General features: G+C 37.4%; 2 protein-coding genes across 20 annotated transcripts in view; one reads left to right on the plus strand and one right to left on the minus strand.

Moving 5' to 3' along the window:
• The window catches only part of dync1i1a (dynein cytoplasmic 1 intermediate chain 1a), a 45,065-nt gene extending 30,621 nt beyond the window's left edge, over nt 1-14,444 (plus strand). For all 4 annotated transcript variants that reach the window (XM_077506930.1, XM_077506933.1, XM_077506931.1 and 1 more), the window contains 7 exons: nt 4,387-4,533; nt 5,056-5,169; nt 5,264-5,397; nt 6,714-6,858; nt 9,017-9,157; nt 11,900-12,025; nt 13,951-14,444. In XM_077506930.1, the coding sequence (XP_077363056.1) occupies nt 4,387-4,533; nt 5,056-5,169; nt 5,264-5,397; nt 6,714-6,858; nt 9,017-9,157; nt 11,900-12,025; nt 13,951-14,061 (918 nt within the window). In that variant the 3' untranslated portion in view covers nt 14,062-14,444. The remainder of the gene's footprint in view (nt 1-4,386; nt 4,534-5,055; nt 5,170-5,263; nt 5,398-6,713; nt 6,859-9,016; nt 9,158-11,899; nt 12,026-13,950) is intronic.
• pdk4 (pyruvate dehydrogenase kinase, isozyme 4) overlaps nt 1-20,709 on the minus strand; it is a 126,532-nt gene that overhangs the window by 49,507 nt on the left and 56,316 nt on the right. The window lies entirely within an intron of this gene.

The raw sequence follows: 20,709 nt of genomic DNA on the forward strand, positions 1-20,709 counted from the left end.
ATGTTTAATAAATGTCAAACAGGTCAACCTGACAGTCCGACTACTCAAATTCAGATAAAAGCATCAAATTCCATATCAAACTTACTGCATGTTTTTGCTATATGCATGTTGCATAGGCCAATATCGCGACGTCGATATTTTTTTCCGATATATTGTGCAGCCCTACTTTGCTTATACATACATTTATGTGTACGTATTGTTAGTGTTGTTTATATGTACGTTTATACATACGTAGAGTTGTAAAAAAAACTTAAAATCACTCATTTATAGCAAAACGTGTAGAGATTTTAAAGCAAATTAAAGAGATACAAAATAGCTCACTAAAATGACTAAAAAGGTACAGTGCAATATTTTTGAAAACATGATAAAAAAAAAATTACTTTGAAAGATCTGAATTCTAGGTATCGGAAAAGGCCACAGTTTTTAACATGGATTTTTAAACATTACACTTTATTTGCATATTTCACGGGATTTTACGGTAATTGTTCTGCCTTTCACTATAGGCATAGATAATTCGATCATATTTTGTAATTAAATAATGGTTCTTGGATAGATGAAGTCAGATTGAATAATTTCCCGCAACACCCTTTGCCACGGCACAGTAAGTTGCAACAAGTGTCCACACAAACGTACGATGTGACCAGGCAAAAATAATCTGACGTCCGTTCATCTATTTTGCTGCACAAATAATATTAACGTTCTTGTGTTGCATTGCAGTTAGGAGAGGAAGTGGACTGAATAGTACATTTTCCTGGTACAAAATATAGCCTGCCACCCGAAAAAAAAGACAAAAGTGACACTGATCAGCACCATTACATGGTAGAGTGTGACAACAACAAAAAAGAATGATGTGAAATAGAGGCAGCTTGTATTCTCCGCCTGGTGAAATAGAGACTGCGGTTGCTATTTTCTCTTTCCTTGGCGAAAAACCGCGGACTGACAAAATCTGTGGGGTGTCATAAGTGGTGGGATTCAGAAGAAGATGTGTCCATCTGGTCCTGATAAGGCAGAGTGGAAACCAGATGAGTGTGGTAAGAAGGGAGGTGTGGATCTATCTACTGTCTGCACCCCCCCAATTCCCACCATGGCACTCTGGCTTCATCTCTGCCTCTGCAGTCCGACTTCAGAGGGAGTTTGTTACCCGAGGATAGGCGGCAACAAAAGAGGGAGGGATCCATTCTCTCCAGCTCCTCTGTCATCCTTCACTGGATGCCATCTTTCATCACAGCCTGCCATCTGTGTATTATCTTTAACACAACACTTCCCATTAATATAATAAGGGCTGCCAGAAGCACTTGTGAGCTGTAGGTAGCTGATACGTCGTTGGATGTGTACACAAGTCTCCAAGAGAGATTTTTTCCCCCTTACATTTCCTACAGTTCCTCTCAGGTTTAATATGTAAGCGCATGACTTTTGCTGCTATGAAGTAACCTGTCACTCTCCCCTCACCCTTCACATCCGGTCCGTTAAATGTTGATGTGGGTGGGGGTGCCCGAGCCGTGCTGCATGTGAGATGAAAATCACCCATGAGGGCCACATGGCGTCTTAAAAAAAAATTAAAAAAAAAAAAAAATGTCAGGCCTGATTTGGCCATGCAATCACACGTGAGAGTTGTTAAGGTGTTATTTAGACAGATGTGCTGCTGGGCTGTCCAGATGTATGAATCGTATTGTAGGTAGGAGTTGAAAGCGAATGACTTGCTTATTTTTAAAATATGTTAATATAAAATACATGCATGCTAATCCATGCAAATTATGTATTTGAAGCATTACTAAGGGGAAAACATTCATAAAATGAAAGGACGTAGAAGGCAAATCCACAATCGCAGTTTGTTTACAGTTTCCCACATTTTCTGTCGTACTTCTCCAGTCACCGGTATGTTTTCTCAATGTCAGCCACTTCTTCAATTTGTCAGCGGTAGATGCCATGAATGGGCTTGTCTTTTCATGGCAGTCCATCTGGCTCCTTCTCTTTCCTGGGCTTCTGCTGTGACCTTTACCTAGATTTTGTTGTTGAAACATTTTTATTATTGGAGCACTTTGAGATCTCTTGTAGATGCATAGTGCATTACAAATAAAATGTATTATTATTATTATTATTATTATTATTATTATTACTCAAAGGATTTCCATACTTGAATTTGTTCTAGATTTACGACGTATGTCAGAGGGAAATCTAGTTAACTTATCCTGATAAAAATGATAACTGCAATATGGTGGTGGGCTACTGGTGCATGAAATGAATCAGTGATCCCTTTTAGCCTTCGAAACGGGTCACAGTCCTTAAACAAAGACAATGATTGTTGTGCTGGTGAGTTTTGTCTCCATGGGGAAGATTTGACTTTATGATGCAGTCACTTCAGCAACCAGTCAGACAACTGAAATTGATCTCAAATTTGGATGTTACTATGTAGAGTATATACTACAAATTGTTGAATTGGGGCATCCGTGTGATGTTAACTATTATTGTACTTGATATGTAAAGCCGCTACAGTAGCTGTAACATTTATGACATTTCAATTTCAATAATAGCTCGCAACTCGTTATACTCCCATCAATACAGCCATGTCCCTCTTTATTGAACTGTATAAATAAACTTTTCAGAGAGGGCCTCCTTGCCGGCTTACGAGCAACTTTATTTTCACCACAGAAGTGGAGTTTATTTTGAGTCTCGACATCTGAAGCGACTCCCGCGCCATTCCTCTGGAAGCCAGGACTCTTCAGAAGAAACCATAAAAAGAGAGAAAGAGTGTTTGCTTTCCTTCTGGTTTCTTTTCCAGTCTCCTTTACAAAATGTACTCGGGTTTGGAGTCGGCTGGTTTGCACATGGTTCAGTGGTCGGGAGAGAGAGAGAGAGACAGTGGGGAAGGCAGGATGGATATAGCCAACATTTGAAGTTGTTTTTATGGTTTGGATATTACGACAGTAAATATGATCAACACAATGCTGATAGAAACTAGTTTGTTATTTTATGAATATGTTGGATTACGGGACGAATGCGACTTTTTTTTTTCCGACCAAGTCCTAAGAATAGACACGACAGTGGCTATGGGTCAGGGAGTGCTGGCGAGAAGCCTGAAGGGGAAAAGCAGTGAAGAGGAACCCAAACGCATTGGCAGGGTGTGTGCGTCTTTGAGGGAGTGGGGGGGTTAAAGGGTGCGCTTGTCACGACGGAGGCTACAGTGAGCGCTCCAGTGGCCGCTGGGGTTTTGATGCTGTAATGTGAAACGGCTGAGGGGAAAAGAGGACTACAATTCCCCCCTTTGTCCGGCCCCCGCCCCAGCGTCACCCCTTCTCTCCTCTCCTCGTCGTGGCCAAACTCATCATCTCGCTCGCCGTCTTGTCTCGTCGTTTCTGCCACCCAGCGCGAAGACTTCATCACTCCTCGCCAATCACGCGACAAGTCGCGATACACTTCAGGGATTTAAGGATATCCAAATTATATATATATATATATATATATATATATATATGAAATCTCATTTTGACACACATAAACGACCAACAATCACAAATAAAACTTAATATTGAAACTCTTACTTGTTTCGAGTCAATTTGCGGAGAATCCACAAAGGTGGCCAAAACATGTCTAATTAAAATTAAATAAATAAATAAATACATAAATAATCAGCACCCGACCGAATTAGCGGTTAAGAAAATGGATGGATGGATGTTGGATGATAATAGTAATAATAATAATAATCATCATCATCATCATCATAATAATAATAATAATAATAATAACTACGACGACGACAACCAATTAAACTGCACTAACAAACTAATCAACACAGGGTGCTGGAACTGCACAAATAGAATACGATCTTCCCTTTTTAAAGGTGAAGTCAACGTTGAACATTTCTTGACAAGAATATGTCATATGTGACCTCACTAGTCAAAACATGACATTCTGAATAATATTACATTTGTGGAATATGAGTTATGCAGCAAAATCCAGTCATTTCTTTCCATCTCAGGGGCGGCCATTTTGCCACTTGCTGTCGACTGAAGATGACATCACAGTTGCTTTTCTGAAACTGAGCTTTGATTGGTTGTTACTTGAAACATGAGCAATTGTGTCATTTTCACTCAACAGCAAGTGGCAAAATGGCTGCCTTCTGATATTTATCGTTACATCTCTACCTAAAACATGAACTACAATTAAACATATTCTTTTGTTTTGTTTTTATCAACTAATTGAATGAAAATAAAGTGTCATCAAAATTAAGTTATGAATTAAAACCATTCAAAGTAATTCTAAATACTAAACTTTTTAGTTGGGATGTTCGAAATATCGTTCCAGAAAACTTCTTGATGACCACATACAACATCCTCACCCCACAATAGCTAGTTATCTCACTATCTCACTCCTCCTGTATCTCCACAGTCTCCAGTGGTATCAGTGGGCTTCGCTAGGTTTCATCCCAACCTCGTGGTGGGGGGGACCTACTCGGGGCAGATCGTCCTGTGGGACAACCGCAGTCACAGACGGACACCGGTCCAGAGGACTCCCCTGTCGGCTGCTGCGCACACTGTGAGTCATTATTAGCACGTCTGCCTCATAGTCAAGAGGTTCTGGGTTCAAATCTCAGATTGCATCTTAATTATTACAATATTTCTACCGCTACACTGACCCAAAACCTTTCACAATAGAACCAAAAACTCAAGTGAAAGAGACAGTTCAGCGCTTTGGACACTCCACTACATTCTCTGAACCTCACCAAACTGCTCACCCATATACAGTAATCATAGCCGGGCTGCAAAATAATGTTGAGCGAGAGCGAGCAGCTTAGCATGGTGCTGATTGCTGAAAGGATTCTTTGTGTGGCCAAGGAAACACAAATCAATTACTCGCCAGTAATGACATTATGGTTTCACACACTCCTGTGGATTTGCACAGCAGCACATGTAACCAGATGGAGAGGCCATTTAAAGGAAATTGTGCGCCAAACAAGTCAGCCTGAGCCATAGTACTAAATGACGTCATGACTAAAAAATAAAAAAAAAGTGCACAATTAGCTTCTTTAACCGAGAAAAAGTATTTTTGTGTATGTAGCACCCCGTGTACTGTGTCAACGTGGTCGGCACCCAGAACGCCAACAACCTGATCACCGTGTCCACCGACGGAAGGATGTGCTCCTGGAGTCTGGACATGCTGTCTCAGCCTCAGGTTCACAGCATAGCATCCCATAATAGCATGTGTCCTGGAGTGTTGCATAAATGCGGGATATATGTACGTTTTTATGTGTACAATGTGTGTGTAGGAAAGCATGGAACTGGTGTACAATAAATCCAAACCGGTGGCAGTGACCGGCATGGCCTTCCCGACAGGAGATGTCAACAACTACGTAGTAGGTAGTGAGGAGGGCACTGTGTACACTGCGTCCAGACATGGCAGGTTGGTTGACATACACAAACACAAACACATACGGACATATTCATTTTTTTTTTTTAGATAAAATATTCGTTAAATTAATTCATGATTTAGATTTAAAAAAAAAAAAAAAAAAAAAGAATAATTAAATATTCAACTAATGTCAGAGTCCGAATTTTTCAGTTGTCAGAAAAAGAGATGAAAGGTAGATGAAAAAGTTTTTTTTAACATTCCCTAAAAATGTTCAAAAAGTGACCATAAAATGTCCATAAAGGAAGAGGAAAAGCAGAAAATTTCTAAAAAAAAAAAAAAAAAAAAATGTTCATGAAATTGCCCAAAAAGGCAGAAAAGAAAACGCTCAAAAATTACCATAAAATGTCATTCGAATTGCCCAAAAAAAAAAGTCAGGAAAAATTGATTTTAAAAAGACAGAAAAGAAAATTTCAAAAAGTAACTATAAAACATCCAAAAACAAACGAAGAAATCCCTAAAATTACCATAAAATGTACAGAAAATAGTCAGAAAAGTTATTTTTAAAAGACAGAAAAGTAAACACTTAAATAATAACTATAAATGTCCCAAAACAAAAGACGAAATCCTGAAAAATCACCATAAACTGTCCACAAAATTGCCAAAAAAAAGTCTGATAATTGATTTTAAAGACAGAATAGAAATACTACACTATACAATGTCCAAAAACAAAAGAAGAAATCCCAAAAACTACCATAAAAGGTATAAAAATAGTCAGAAAAGTTATTTAAAAAAAGGCAGCAAACACTTAAAAAGTAAATATAAATTTCCAAAAATAAAAGGATAAATCCTGGAATAAATCACCATTAAAATAATGGACAAAAAAATGTCAGAAATTTGAAAAAAGGCAGAAAATTCCAAAAATATTTGAAAATGAAGTATGAAAAATTACACACAAAAAATTCCCAAAAAGGAAGACGAAAATGAATGTCTTCATATTGGCTACTGCATATTTTTCTGATCTGGAGCAGCTCTAATTATCTCTTGGGCCCTCAGTACATTAGATTAATACTAACACAGTTTCCTTCATCACCATCTTCAAATATTTTACGGTTCCAGACAGATTTTTTGTTATTCATTTGCCCTAAAATGGCTTTTTTTTGCCATAAAAGGTTGCTGACCCCTGCGCTAGCCAAATTTGGTGTGCTTGTAAAAATACTTCTCAACATGGAGATAAAAATGTAGCAATTTTTTTTGTTTTTGTTGTCATTGATAAAACGACAATCAGCTCATAGAAAAAACGTGCACATCAGTCCATTATATCACAAAAAGGTACAGTAGGTGTAACCACTGTTCTCTCCTCTTTTTAGTAAGGCAGGGATCTGTGAGATGTTCGAGGGCCACCAGGGGCCCGTGACAGGGATCAGTTGCCACAACGCTGTGGGCACTGTGGACTTTTCCCACCTTTTCATCACTTCCTCCTTCGACTGGACGGTCAAACTTTGGAGTACTAAGGTGAGTGCCAACATGCCATCACGTCACGTTCCATTAAGCTATTGCGCAACTTCAACCTTAAAAAGAACATTTTAACGTCTGCTCCCAATGAGGTTACTTCCTGAGAAACAAGACCAAGTGGAGTGGGTCTCAGGTTTTGGGAATTCCCTTCCCTATGAGGGGCACCGCAGGAATGCATTTTTGCCTCACATCCCTGTTCATATTTGCATGTGGGCATGCGGAAGACCTAAAGTATGCGTGTATGTACAAACAGATGCTTTTGCATACCTCAAGCAGGCTCCCTCTGCTTACCTAAAAACCCCTCAGGGTTTACTTTCCACCGACGAATCATAGCCTTCAAAAACATTGGAGTACAACACGCAACCGCACATTCAGGTCGTGCCCGAAAAATCCATACCAAATGTAACAAACATTAACTAATTGACTGCCATTGACGGAAAAAGACGTCAAATAATGCATTTTTGCTGGGCGGGCAGTGAATGTGTTTAACACAATGTGCCAATATATTTTGTGATTATATTGCAGCATCCTTTTTTTCCTTTTTTCTTTTTTTAAGGCAAATTTTGCTTAAGAATCCGTCAATTTTGGTTACATCTCATCTTAACTCATTGACTGCCATTGACGGAAAAAGACGTCAAATAATGCATTTTTGCTGGGCTGGCAGTGAATGTGTTAAAGTCCATCCATTTGCTATCCTGCTTTAGCCTGTTCAAGTCATGTTGAGCTGTAACCTATCAGAGCTGGTTTGACAAAAGGAAGATGACACCCAAGACTGGTCGCCAGTAGGTCACATTGAATTTCACTTCCTCACCTTCACTGAGTGGGAACTGAACCCACTGAACCAAACCACCACCAGTGACAGGACACAAGACATGTATCAACAAAATCTACAAAACTGCCGACTATTCATACAAATTCACCTGAAAGGAATTTACGGAATGTGTAGAACTGCTGATGAGTTCATATTTGATGTCATTTTCTGTAAATTATGGATGCAATCTTTGGGGCTGAAGAAGAAAAGTGGGAGGGATGTTAGATCATGATCATGGCATGAGTCTTGTGGGTTCATATGTTGGTAGCATTCCTTCAGAACTACTGATGCAAACTCATCAAAGGTACATTTCCACGAGAAGTGTTACAAATGCCATAAAAATGTCATACTGTAGGTCAAGTTTAATCCTGCAAAATTTAAAGTGTTTTATTAGGTGAAAAAACAATGTTAAATCTGATTCTTAAAACTTTAATTTAGGGGTGTCAAAATTAGTGTGTTAATTTTTGTTAAGTTCCCTTACGGCACTTTTTTTTTTTAACGAGATTAATGTGCCTTATTTGGTCACAACGCAGCAGACACGTCCATGTCAAAATTTTGCAGTAATGTAATTGTAGTTCATTTTACTTCATGTTAAAGATTAAATAGCTCTTATGAAAAGAAAAATGCACTGAGCTGTCACCAAAGTCTCACAAATGCAATTATGCCATCTAGTGGCAGAAAAATGATCTAAACACAAAACGTGTTTTTTTTTTTTTACAGTGCATTACATCTTTTTAATTTTAATTGAAATTATTATGGAATTACTGTATGAATGACGAAATGATGCAGCCATATTTCTATTAGTTTCAATTTGCGATTAATCGTGAGTTGAAGTCATACGATAAATTACGATTAAAAAATGTAATCGCCTGACTCCTCTTAACTTGGTGACCAACAGATGGCGCAAAAATAATTTTTGCACTTCGGAATAGTAGGAATTTCAAATATTTTACTTTTATTTAGTGTCTCAACAATTTGGGTGGAGTCATGGGAGCATCTCCTTGGCAGTATATTTTTTTTCCTTGCCGTTCGCCATCTCTGTTGCAGACAGCTGTTGTAGCTGAGGTTACTGTACACCTTGTAGAAGGGGGGGGGGGGGCTCCCTTTCATCTCTCCCAGCGGTTTTATGGTACTGTGTGAATGTGCGAGGCTTTTTAATTAGGCCGCGCACCCAGACAGGCCCCAAGGCTGAGGCAGCGCCACTCTGTCTGAAGCTCGCTCACTCCCTCTCTCCGTTTTTTTTTTTTCCGGCTTGTCTCTAGTCGGTCGAAAAGTGCAAACCTGAACGCGCACTTTTTTTTTTTCTCTACAGCTGTTTTGTCATAAACATCCTGTGATGTCTTTCAGCAAAACAAGCCCCTGTACTCTTTTGAGGACAATGCCGACTACGTCTATGATGTCATGTGGTCGCCGGCTCACCCTGCAATCTTCGCCTCGGTGGACGGCATGAGCCGCCTCGACCTGTGGAACCTCAACAACGACACGGAGGTGTGTGCGTGTGTTTTCCATGACGGATTGCTGACTTGAAGGTCACCGCGAGTGTGTTTTTTTTTTCTCTCTCTCTGTTGACGCGTGTCCCGAGGGCCCGTTGCTACGCCTCGACCTGAACCGCACAAGCAAACACCCGGGCGCTCCCCAGCCCTCGTCGCCCCGTGGGCGTTTCCCGCAGCCCTCACTTTAAATCACGCCGGGTGACATCCACTCGTCCCGGCTCCCTCCCAGCATTCCTGCAAACCTCAACGTCAGCACCCCGTCAACCTCTTCCCAACCTCAAATGGCCAAAATGCAGTCGTACAAAATGTTAGGTAGCAGCAGGTGATGTGTCACCATGTTCAGTCGTGTTTGATTTATGCTTGATTAGCAAAAAGAGAATAGCACAAGCTGGCACGGAAATCATTCCATGTTCTCTAGTCCAGACATGATGAAACCTCCCCAAGGGGATCATTTTGAAACTTGACATGTTTGGATGGAATAAAAAAAAAAAAAAAGCTGTGAAGGTGAAGGTGAAGAAGAAGAAGAAGAAGAAGAAGAAGAAGAAGAAGAAGAAGAAGAAGAAGAAGAAGAAAAAAAAGAAAAAGAAGAAGAAAAAGAAGAAGAAAAAGAAGAAGTTTGGATGGAATAAAAGCTAAGAAGAAGAAGAAGAAGAAGAAGAAGAAGAAGAAGTTTGTATGAAATAAAAGCTGTGAAGAAAAAGAAGAAGAAGTTTGGATGGAATAAAAACTGTGAAGAAGAAGAAGAAGAAGAAGAAGAAGAAGAAGAAGAAGAAGAAGAAGAAGTTTGGATGGAATAAAAGCTGAGATGAAGAAGAAGAAGAAGAAGAAGAAAAAGAAGAAGAAGAAGAAAAAGAAAAAGAAGAAGAAGAAGAAGAAGAAGAAGAAGAAGAAGAAGAAGAAGAAGAAGAAGAAGAAGAAGAAGAAGAAGAAGAAGTTTGGATGGAATAAAAACTGTGAAGAAGAAGAAGAAGAAGAAGAAGAAGAAGAAGAAGAAGAAGAAGAAGAAGAAGAAAAAGAAGAAGAAGAAGAAGAAGTTTGGATGGAGTAAAAGCTGAGAAGAAGAAGAAGAAGAAGAAGAAGAAGAAGCTTAGCTTAGTTTAGCTTAGCTTAGCTTATCTTAATTTAGCCTTTTCAAACAGTATAAGGTTACTTTAAGAACCAAAAAGTGAACTATTTACATGGAAATAGCAACTCACGCACCCAACCCACAAAGATGGCGGCACAGTAACACTTGTTGAAACTCCTCAACTCACTTCAAAATAGTTCCTAGGCAACAAGATGCCATAAGATGGCGACAAAACACTACTTTTTTTCTAAATGAAGCTATCAATTCATTATATGACATGATAATGCTAAAAGATCTTTCTGTATTTTTCCTTAAAATAAAATAAAATAAAATAAATCACATTTTTGCATGTCAGGTGGCGGCCATTTTGTCACTTGCCGTCGACTGAAAATGACATCACAGTTGCTCAGGGCTCAGGTAACAATCAGTCACCTGTTTTCTCAGTTTGATCATGTGACGTTCACAAGCTGAGTCCTGATTGGTTGTTAATTCAGCCCTGAGCAACTGTGATGTCATTTTCAGTTGACAGAAAGTGACAAAATGGCCGGCCCTGAGATGGATAAAAATGGGTGGATTTTGTTGCTTAATTCATATTCCACAAACACAATATGAATCAGAATTCTCTGTTAGATGAGAAACGAGAAATTTTCCTGTTAGTATAAGGAAGTAATTCATTGTATGCTAGCATAGAAGACCCTATAACTACATTTCATTATTATGAGAAAGTTTCTCATTCTAATTCACCCCCATGTCACTTTAGGGGCACCGTATGATGTGCTACAGCTCTTTGGTGAATAATCCAATAGGAACAAAATTGCAGTCATTTATCCTTTGTCGTAACGGTGTGGATTACTCAGCTAAGAGCAGAGATAAGAGTCTTCCTGTCTCTTGGTTACCATAGAAACGACACCCACAGCATCCTCAACGAGTTTTGATTTTCCATGTCATACAATCCCCACATTTACTGCTTCAAAATGAAAAACGCGTCTCACGCGTCCCTTTATCGATTTCTACTGGGCGAGCGCGATGATGTCATCACGACGGCTGGCTGCGCGGAAGGCGCACAGATGACGGCGTTCCCATGGTTCCCTCAACAGGGGCCTTTCTTCGACAGAGGAAGAGTTCATTAGAGACGGCCTAACTGGCCTAACAATGTGCTTTATGAGCAACATTTGCTCACACACGCACACAAAACGGATGTACAGAAGGTACACACACGCACAGACGCACGCGCGGTCTAATAGCAACAGACTCCCATTGTTAGCGTCATATTAAAAACACACAAGCCATAACAACATTAACGGAGAAGTGCCGAGCGCCTGGTTTTCATTTCCAGTAGATATTCACACACTCACGCACACACATTTATATACAGTCAATTGAAAGAGCTGCGTCGCGATCCAGCTGGGCGGAGCTCAAGCGGGCTAATGGCAGCCGGTCTGCGGTTAGCGCCGCTTGAAATACTCGGCAGCAGAAGCGGCGGCGGCCGGCGACGGCGATGCCAAAGGTTCCGTCTCCACTGCTGACATGTGTCACACTTGCCTGCCACATGTCAGCAACACTTCATATGGAAAGCATTCACGTCCTTTCCTGGCATTTTGGAGACGCAATCCAAGAATTATGTGGCCTGACGTAAATAAAGTTGATGGATGCAAAATGTTTGTTTGCTAGGTACCGACGGCCAGCGTGACTATCGAAGGTGCGTCGGCACTCAACAGGGTTCGTTGGTCTTCTGGGGGGAAGGAAGTGGCCGTGGGCGACTCGGAGGGCCGAGTTTGGGTCTACGATACCGGAGAGGTAAATCAAGAGGATATTGACAAAAACTTTGGAGACATCTCCTTATTTGGCTTTCTATTTCCAAGCAAAGATTATGTTAGTTCACGAAAACCAAAACTAAAATTGATTAAAAAAAAATGTTCATGAAATGCTTAAAATAAAGAGAGAACCGAAACTACAATACTTGGGCTAGTGTGTTTTAAAAATAAAAATCTTGCAACCAAGAATTACACAAATTTTTTTAAAAACTAAAACACTAAAACTAATAAAAACTAACCTAAAACGAAGTTTTTTCTAAAAAAAAAAAAAAAAAAAAAGAAAGAAAGAAAAAAACATTAAAATTACTAACAAAAAAAAAAAAAAAAAACAGAGGCGATCTTGTGACTGTTTTATAATCAGAAACTAGAAATTAGAATAGAAAATTGCCCCTAATTTCATGCGATGTAAAGGAAAAATGCCATATTGTGATAAATAGGTATTTCATTAAAATGATCTGTATTTGTTTTTTTGGGGGAAATGTCATGTATCAAAAGTACTAGTGGTATTGGTGACTACTCAAGTCCGATCGAACATCCTTAATTTTTAGAATCAATTATTCTATTGATTATTCAATCCATTAATCGAACAATCAAATACATTTTTATTTGCATGAAAGTGTATTACAAAAGCGCGTTTTCCCTGTTTACTGTTTATTAACCAATGATTTTTGTTCACTTTGCATTGTTTAGTGACTGGTTCAGTCAGGCATTGTTTTCTGACGTCAAAGCAGATGTTTGCAAAAGTCATTTTTTGATTAAACACACAAGATAATCAGTCTGCTTTCATGAAGGATTATGAAAATCTGAATTATTACATTTGAGAGGCTGAAATGAGAGCATTTGGACAATTTGAAGTTAAACAGTGTCTCCAAACGATTTATGTGGTTATTAAAATAGTTGTTGATTAGTTTGGTAATCGATAACTTGTCAATTAATTTTGAAGCCAGATTGGATGTCCCAATACTTTTGCCTCTATAAGTTTTCGTGGTAAAATCCAAGCTGTTAAATGACACGTGACGATGCCAACATATGGTGAGAGACAAAGTGGTAAATTGCATGTAAGTGCCTTTGCTGAGTGTTTGCTGTCCACAGCGGACTTTTTGTGATGTTTCATGTATGTTTGGCCTTCTGCTGAAAGACTTACACGAGGAACTAAAAATATCACGTACTTCATGCTACAGTAAAAACCTCCACAAACACCGCAGCGGATCATTTTCAGACCGTTAGCTCTTGCGCGTTTACCAAAAACGTCACAACTGTTATGGACGCGTGTTTGATCCCCCGTTTTTCTTCATGCTCTTGCAAAATGGCCTCCACGTGCGCGACTTGGCTATTCAGGCAGCCATTTTCAGCTCATATTGAACATTCAAACGTCACTATTATCGATTAGTTGTCAACATACGACTATAACAGTGATTATTGTACTGGATTTATATTAATTAGAGATATGACATTAGCTATTACTTAGTTCTAAATTTTTTAATTTATTTATTTATTTATTTGTAATTTTTTATTTATTTATTATTTTTATTATTTTATTATTTTATTATTATTATTATTTTTGTTTTATGTTTTATATTTATTTATTATTTTTATTATTATTTTTTGTATATAATTATTATTTTATTTTATTTTTTATATTTATTTTATTTATTTTTGTAATTTACTTATTTTTATTTATTTATTTATTTATTTATTATTTACTATTATTTTTATTATTATTATTATTATTTTTATTCTTGTTATTTTATTATTTATTTATTTTTATTTATTTATTTTAAATTTATTAATATATATATTTTATTATTATTATTATTATTATTATTATTATTATTATTATTATTATTTATTGTTATTTATTATTATTTATTGTTATTTATTATTTATTATTTTTATTTCCTCCCCCAGCTGTCGGTGGCCCACAGTGACGACTGGACGCGCTTCGCCCGCACGCTGATGGAGATCCGCGCCAACCATGCGGACGGCGAGGAGGAGGGGCCTATGGAGCTGGCTTCATAGAGCGCGACATCCAACCAAAAAAGTGGATCCTCGGTGTGCTTTTCTCAGTGTCAACTGTAGCATGTGCATCTTGTTTGTGTTGGTTACCAGCCTTCATGTAGTGTGGGAGAAAAAAAAAAAACTCAAGCAGGGTCTCTCGACTCCTTTACTGTTTACAAATGTCATCTTCACTTCACATTGCGCTTCTTGCATGCGAAATTCCATGCGTATCAGAGATTATATTGTGTGGTTGTCACATCTGGGCATTGGGCTTGATATTCGATCATGACAAGCAAGAGTTTCATATGTTCAATCCCGAAAGCTTCTTGTGTTTTTACTTCAATGTTGCTCACGAGAAATATTTGTACACTGGAAACGACTGGAATAAATGCACAAGCAGAGAATCTGTGTCGAGTTTATGCGCACGTGCACTGCAGCTTTGAAAAAAAAAATGTGTTTCTCACATTGTGTAATCCGGTCGATTACATTCGAAGTCAATTATTGGGTCGCGTATTGTGCCAAAAGCATCTCAACTGTGACTGTTGTGAACAAGCAAGTGATTCCAAAGAATGGTTCACATTGAGGTGTCAAAATTAATCGAGTACAAATTATTTGACATTTGATAATGAAGTAATCGTTGAGGGACATTGTTTAAAATTAAAATTGTCCTCCAATTTTCTGTAGTCCTTCGTAAAAGCAGGCTGATTATATTTGATGTTTAATCAAAATAAGACATTTGCAAACATCTTTGTTAGTTGTTCTCTAGACAAAACCAAATAATAGGGCAGGGTATTGATACTAATTTCCAGAATCAAGTTGATTTTAATTCACAAAAGTTTTTTTTGTTTTTTTTTGTGTATATGTGTGCGTGCGTTTGCATGCGTTTGTGTGCGTGCGTGCGCGTGCCTGCAAATACGTATAAATTTATACTCATTAATTCACCTAAAACCTTATAAATATCCCATTACCCTTCGCCTTAACCAGGTACTTCAGAGTCTTGCCAGAGTCGTAAGGTTCAAATGGTCAGGAGACCAGCGAAAAGGTCAGAAAAAATTAAGAGAAAAGAAAGATAAAGTGAAATCCAGGACCGACCAAACACTTCCTGCCTTCCCCATGGTTACAAAATCAAAGTCTTGCGCCAACCCCGGAAGCCTCTAAATTCCAACAAATTAACGAGATCTCAAGAGACCAGAGGAAAAACTAAAGAGGAAGGAGGGAAGGATCGATGAGGCAGATTGAGATCCATAGAAGCCAGTACATCCAATACATCAAAGTAAAATCCAGCACCAACCAAACCCCTCCTGCGTGGTTACAAAGCCAGAGTCTTATGCCAACCCCAGAAACCTCAAGCTTCCAATAAATTGAGATCTCAAGTGACCAGAGGAAAAACTAAAGAGAGGAAGGAGGGAAGAATAGATCAAGCAAAGTGAGATCCACAGACACCAGCACCCACTGATTCAAGGGGCTGTGGGAGGGAGAGGCAAATTCTGTTTGAGTTTCAGTAGATGCTGGTGCGATGGATCTGGCATGCATAAGGACCACCACCAAAGAAAGAAGCCATCAACCGCGGTCCAGCAAAGCGAGCACCGCAATGATGATCTGACGTTGAATCGGTAAGACTACCGAATGAACAATTCTGAGCTCTTAAAAAAAAAAAAAAAAATCACAAAAGTTGAATTGGATTCAATTTTGATTTTTTTTTATATTCGATTCAATTCAATCCAATATTGATTAATAATTGATTCCGTTTTCTCATTAATATATGGGTGAAAACACATTAAAATATTCGATTTATGTTTTTATGAATCAATGTTAGACTATGAAATATGGGTGGGAACCTCTGGCTACCTCACGATACGATAGGATATGCGATACAAGGCTCACGATAACGATTATCTCACAATAGGACGATACCGCGATTATCGATATATTGCTCAGGTAATAAATCCACGATAATATACAATAAAACTAATTGTAAAATAATAATATCAATAATAATAATAATAATAATAATAATAATAATAATAATAATAATAATAGAAATAAATAATGAATAAAATAATAATAAATATCATATAAATACATAATATATACAATAAATATAAAATATAAATAAAAATAATAAATCAAAATACATAATAATAATAATAATAATAATAATAATAATAATAATAATAAGCTCATGAGTCTTCTTCGCCTGAAGACTTTCGTCCATTTCTCCGCCACTCTTATGAGGCGCTCCCCCTAGTGGCCCGCCAAGTAATTGCTCAATAAGTCATGAACAATGGAGCCATTATAGTGGCTGTATGTTAACTACAAATATCACGATACTTGCATAGACGTATCGATAACCTATCGGGAGGCAAAGTATCACGATTTATTGCAAAATCACACTTCTATGAAAATGAAAATTGATTTAATAATAGATTTTTTTTTAAACCCGGCCCTACCAAATAAACAATAACTAATTAACAAAAACGTGAAAAAAAAATACTTGTAATAAAAAAAAAAGTAACATTTTTCTGATTAGTTGATCAATCAATTAAATAATCAATAGAATAATCAACTCTAAAAATACTGCAGTGTGACAGCCCTAAAAATACACCTTAGCTTTCCCCAATGTGCTCCACTGGAAGCGTTCCGGCCCCCATGCAGCTTGAGGTCTGGCCCGCGCCTGCCAGAGTCACCGCAGCGCCTGCTGGCATCCCCGCGGAGACGCAATCAAGAGTGTACTCGATACACTCTGTCATGTTTCTCAAAGGATCACTTATTTCAAATCAGACTTGGCATCAGCCATCGAATAAAATCTCAAATGCAATCGGAAACCGCACGGAGTAAAGGGCCAAATGATTCTTTTCTCTGGTCAAGGTGGTTAACCGGGAAACAGGATGTCCGCCGCACACAACGAACAGTACACAAGCGCGTCGGGGGTCACATGACCTAAAAAGCGAGGTGGTTATTTCATCACTAGTCTTTTGTCCTGCTCCTCCTCAGACAATGGAAGGTAATGAGAGCAATGCACACTGTCAAAGTGACTGGTGGACTGAGGGCAGTGACGACGTTGCACTCGAGCACCCCCGGCCACTTGTGCATGAATGGCCTCAATCATCCGCGGCGGCGTCATTACCATCAACCGCACTTTTGGTGGCTTGACTCTTTGCCACTTTTGGGGTTTTGTGCCAACCAAATGAGCTATTCAGGAGGTCAGCGGCGGCCACCGAGGGGGAGCCTGACCACCTGCGCTAAGGCACTAAATGATAAACTGTGTGGCTTTTACATAACACACTTACATGTATGCTTAATTATTTGATTTTGATTGTATGTATGCTGGCTACTGTTGCTGTATATAGCGATCGTAGATGTGAAAATAGAGTACTCAAAAAAAGTTAGGGATATTTGGCTTTTGGGTGATATTTTAGGATGAACCGTTACTTTGACAGTAGAATAATAAAATGTTTTTATTTATTTGTATTTTTTTTTTTAATGGAAAATCATTCCTCTCTGGCTCCTATGATTTAATTTTTGATTATTATTTCGGAATTTATCATGACATGAAAAGTGTCCAAAACAACCATTATCTGGACTTTCTCTTGGAAGGGATTTAGCTGGATGCTAATTATGTAATTATGTAAGTATCGTGATATTTGTAGTTAATGTACAGCCACTATTACCTTCCATTGTTCATGACTTATTGAGCAATTACTTGGCGGGCCACTAGGGGGAGCTAAGAGTGGCGGGGAAATGGACGGAAGTCTTCAGGTGAAGAAGACTCATCAGCTTATTATTATTATTATTATTATTATTATTATTATTATTATTATTATTATAATATTTTTTAATATATTTTATATGTATTGTATATTATTATGTATTTATATTATTTGTGTTTATTATTATTATTTATTATTATTATCATTATTATATTAGGAATTATTTTATTTTTATTTTTTTATTATTATTATTATTATTATTGTTATTACTATTATTATTTTATGATTAGTTTTAGCGTAGATTATCATGAATTTATGACCAATATATCGATAATTACGGTATATCGTGAGATAATCGTTATCGTGAGCCTTGTATCGCATATCGTATCGTATCGTGAGGTGAACCCTCAGAGGTTCCCACTCCTAATGCTAAGCCTTCTTCACCTGTCCCCTTCTTCCTGTATCCATGGACGGGAGGCTGTCTCCACGGCAACGAGACATTATGCTTATCAACTGGGACATTGATATGTACACACACATCCACGATAACATACGCCATACACGACCCTACTTTGACCACTGCTGGATCACACTTTCCTTTTCCCATCATGGTGATGTGAGGCTACAATCCAATCTTGCTAGTAGCGTCAAGACTACGAAAACTGAGTCAAAATTTCAGGCCAAAAACTGAATCACACAAAAAAATGCTTTTACAAATTAATTTTTCATTTTTTAAATGTTTTTTTTTTGTAATTAAAAAATGTTTTTCTTATTTGTATTTAATTTTATTATAATTCATTTTTATTTTTCTAATTTTGTTTATTTTTTATTTATTTCTTTATTTTTATTTTTTTTAATTCCGAAAATGTCATCCTGAAATTGAACTTTTGTGATTGTGTTCTTTGCATTTGCATGTCTATATGAGCCCTGTGATTGGCTGGCCAGTCCAGAATGCACCCGATATAGAAAATAGATGAACGGCTGGATATTCCAGGTTGCTAATAATCATGGCCAAAAAGTAAATTGAAATGTAACACGAAAGCCATATTTAATTCGGTGACGTTTTTCATATAGACACTGCAAAAGCCTGACTAAATAATGCTCAACAAACTGAGCAAGTAATTCAATTTCCTGCACTGACCGTGAAACACTAATTCCCAGAATGCTGAAACCGCTGATAAATAAATGTGAAAAACAGGGAGGATAAAAGTGTGGCGGTGACGACAAGCAGACAGAAATGGCAGCTCTCGTTTCAGCCCCGGAGTCTGTGGCTTCCAGTCTTGTGGTGGGAAAAATTATGAATTATGAATTATGATTTTTCCAAGTTGTGTCTCTACATTGAAGAGAGCGCTGCTGACATCGGGTTAAAAGCAATTATTATGGCTCTACATGTAAATGTTTGCTCAAAAAAGTCTTTGATCATGTGACTGGGCTGAGATGTAGTTCATATTCAGACAATCACATGTGACACGTCGACATATCACATATGACTTATGAGAGATCAGATTCTCAATTAAATCAGAGAGTTTGGAATACTGGTGCATGATTTGTACTTACTCGAGTTGAATTTTTTCCATGACCAAACCATTTGTCCACATTGAAATGAAAGGAAAAACTGTTGTGTTTTCAATAGGAAAAATACTTAATAAAAAACAAAAACTGTAATGTCATAATTAAACAGAATGAAAAAAATAAATTAAACCATTTTTGCTAAACTTTGTGCTTCACTTCAATGGACATTAGTAATATTAGTCGTTCTTCACAGAAGATAAAGAATATATTCCTGTCAGTATTTTTATATCATCTGTCAAAGCAGAAAAAAAATTAGGGGATCTTGATATTGATATCGGTCCTACAGAAGCCAAAAAAGTGTCCGATTATATCGGTCTACATCCAAAATCACGGATATTACTCCTCATATACAAGGAGTTCTATGGAACCCCAAAATTTTGTGGACATTTTACAGTAAAAGCTTCTTTTGTTTTTGGACATTTTATAGCTAGTTTTTATATGTTTTCTTTTCTGCCTTTTTTTTTAAAAATAGATTTTCTAACTTTTGGTGACATTTTTGTATATTTTTGGGACTTATTTTTGGGATATTTTATAGTTACTTTTTTAAACTTTCTTTTACGTTGCTTTCTTTTAAAGAAATTTTGGGCTTTTTTGGCAATTCCAAAGCCATTTTATGGTAATTTTCTGCATTTCTTCTTGTGTTTTTGGACATTTTATAGTTACTTTTTGAATGCTTCCTTTTCAGCCTTTTTTTAAAATCAGTTATTTCATTTTTTAATATATTTTTTTATTGAATTGATTCTTTTTTTTGTGTGCAATTTTCTGCTTTTTCAAAGTCACTCTTTTGGACATTATTAGGCAATTTTAAAAACTTTTTCATGAACCTTTCGGCTCTCTTTTTCTGACAACTGAAAAATTTGAACTCTGACATTTAAAAAAATATTTATTCTTATGTAAATCAGTTTATGTAAAGAAGAGTAAAAATAAAAAAATATATATATTTATTTATTTATTTATTTATTTATTTATGTATTTATTTATTTATTTTTAAGAGCTCTTCAGGGAGCCACAGGTCAAGGGACTAAAGAGCCTCCAGAGACGCAGGTTGCAGACCCATGAACTAGAGATTTGAAGATGTAATATAGATACTTCAAAAGTTATAACTGATTTTGACTGCAAGAATCATTTCTGGCAAAAGTGCTCTATCTTGTGCCAGGCCGAGAACAATCAGCTTCTGCAGCTGAAAAATTCTCTAATTTGAAAAAAAACAACAACAACAAAGTCTGTACTTTTTCACTCTTACTTAAGCAAAAGAACTGTGAATCAGTCCTTCACACAACACATGAAGTTTGAAAAGCCACCCCGCCGGCACGGTTGGCAGCCACGGGAGTCGCTTCCCTGCCGCAGGTCTCCAAAAGCCCGTCCCCAATCAAGCAGCAGCGCTCTA

This window comes from Festucalex cinctus, chromosome 19 (genome assembly GCF_051991245.1).
Source record: "Festucalex cinctus isolate MCC-2025b chromosome 19, RoL_Fcin_1.0, whole genome shotgun sequence".
Taxonomy (NCBI): domain Eukaryota; kingdom Metazoa; phylum Chordata; class Actinopteri; order Syngnathiformes; family Syngnathidae; genus Festucalex; species Festucalex cinctus.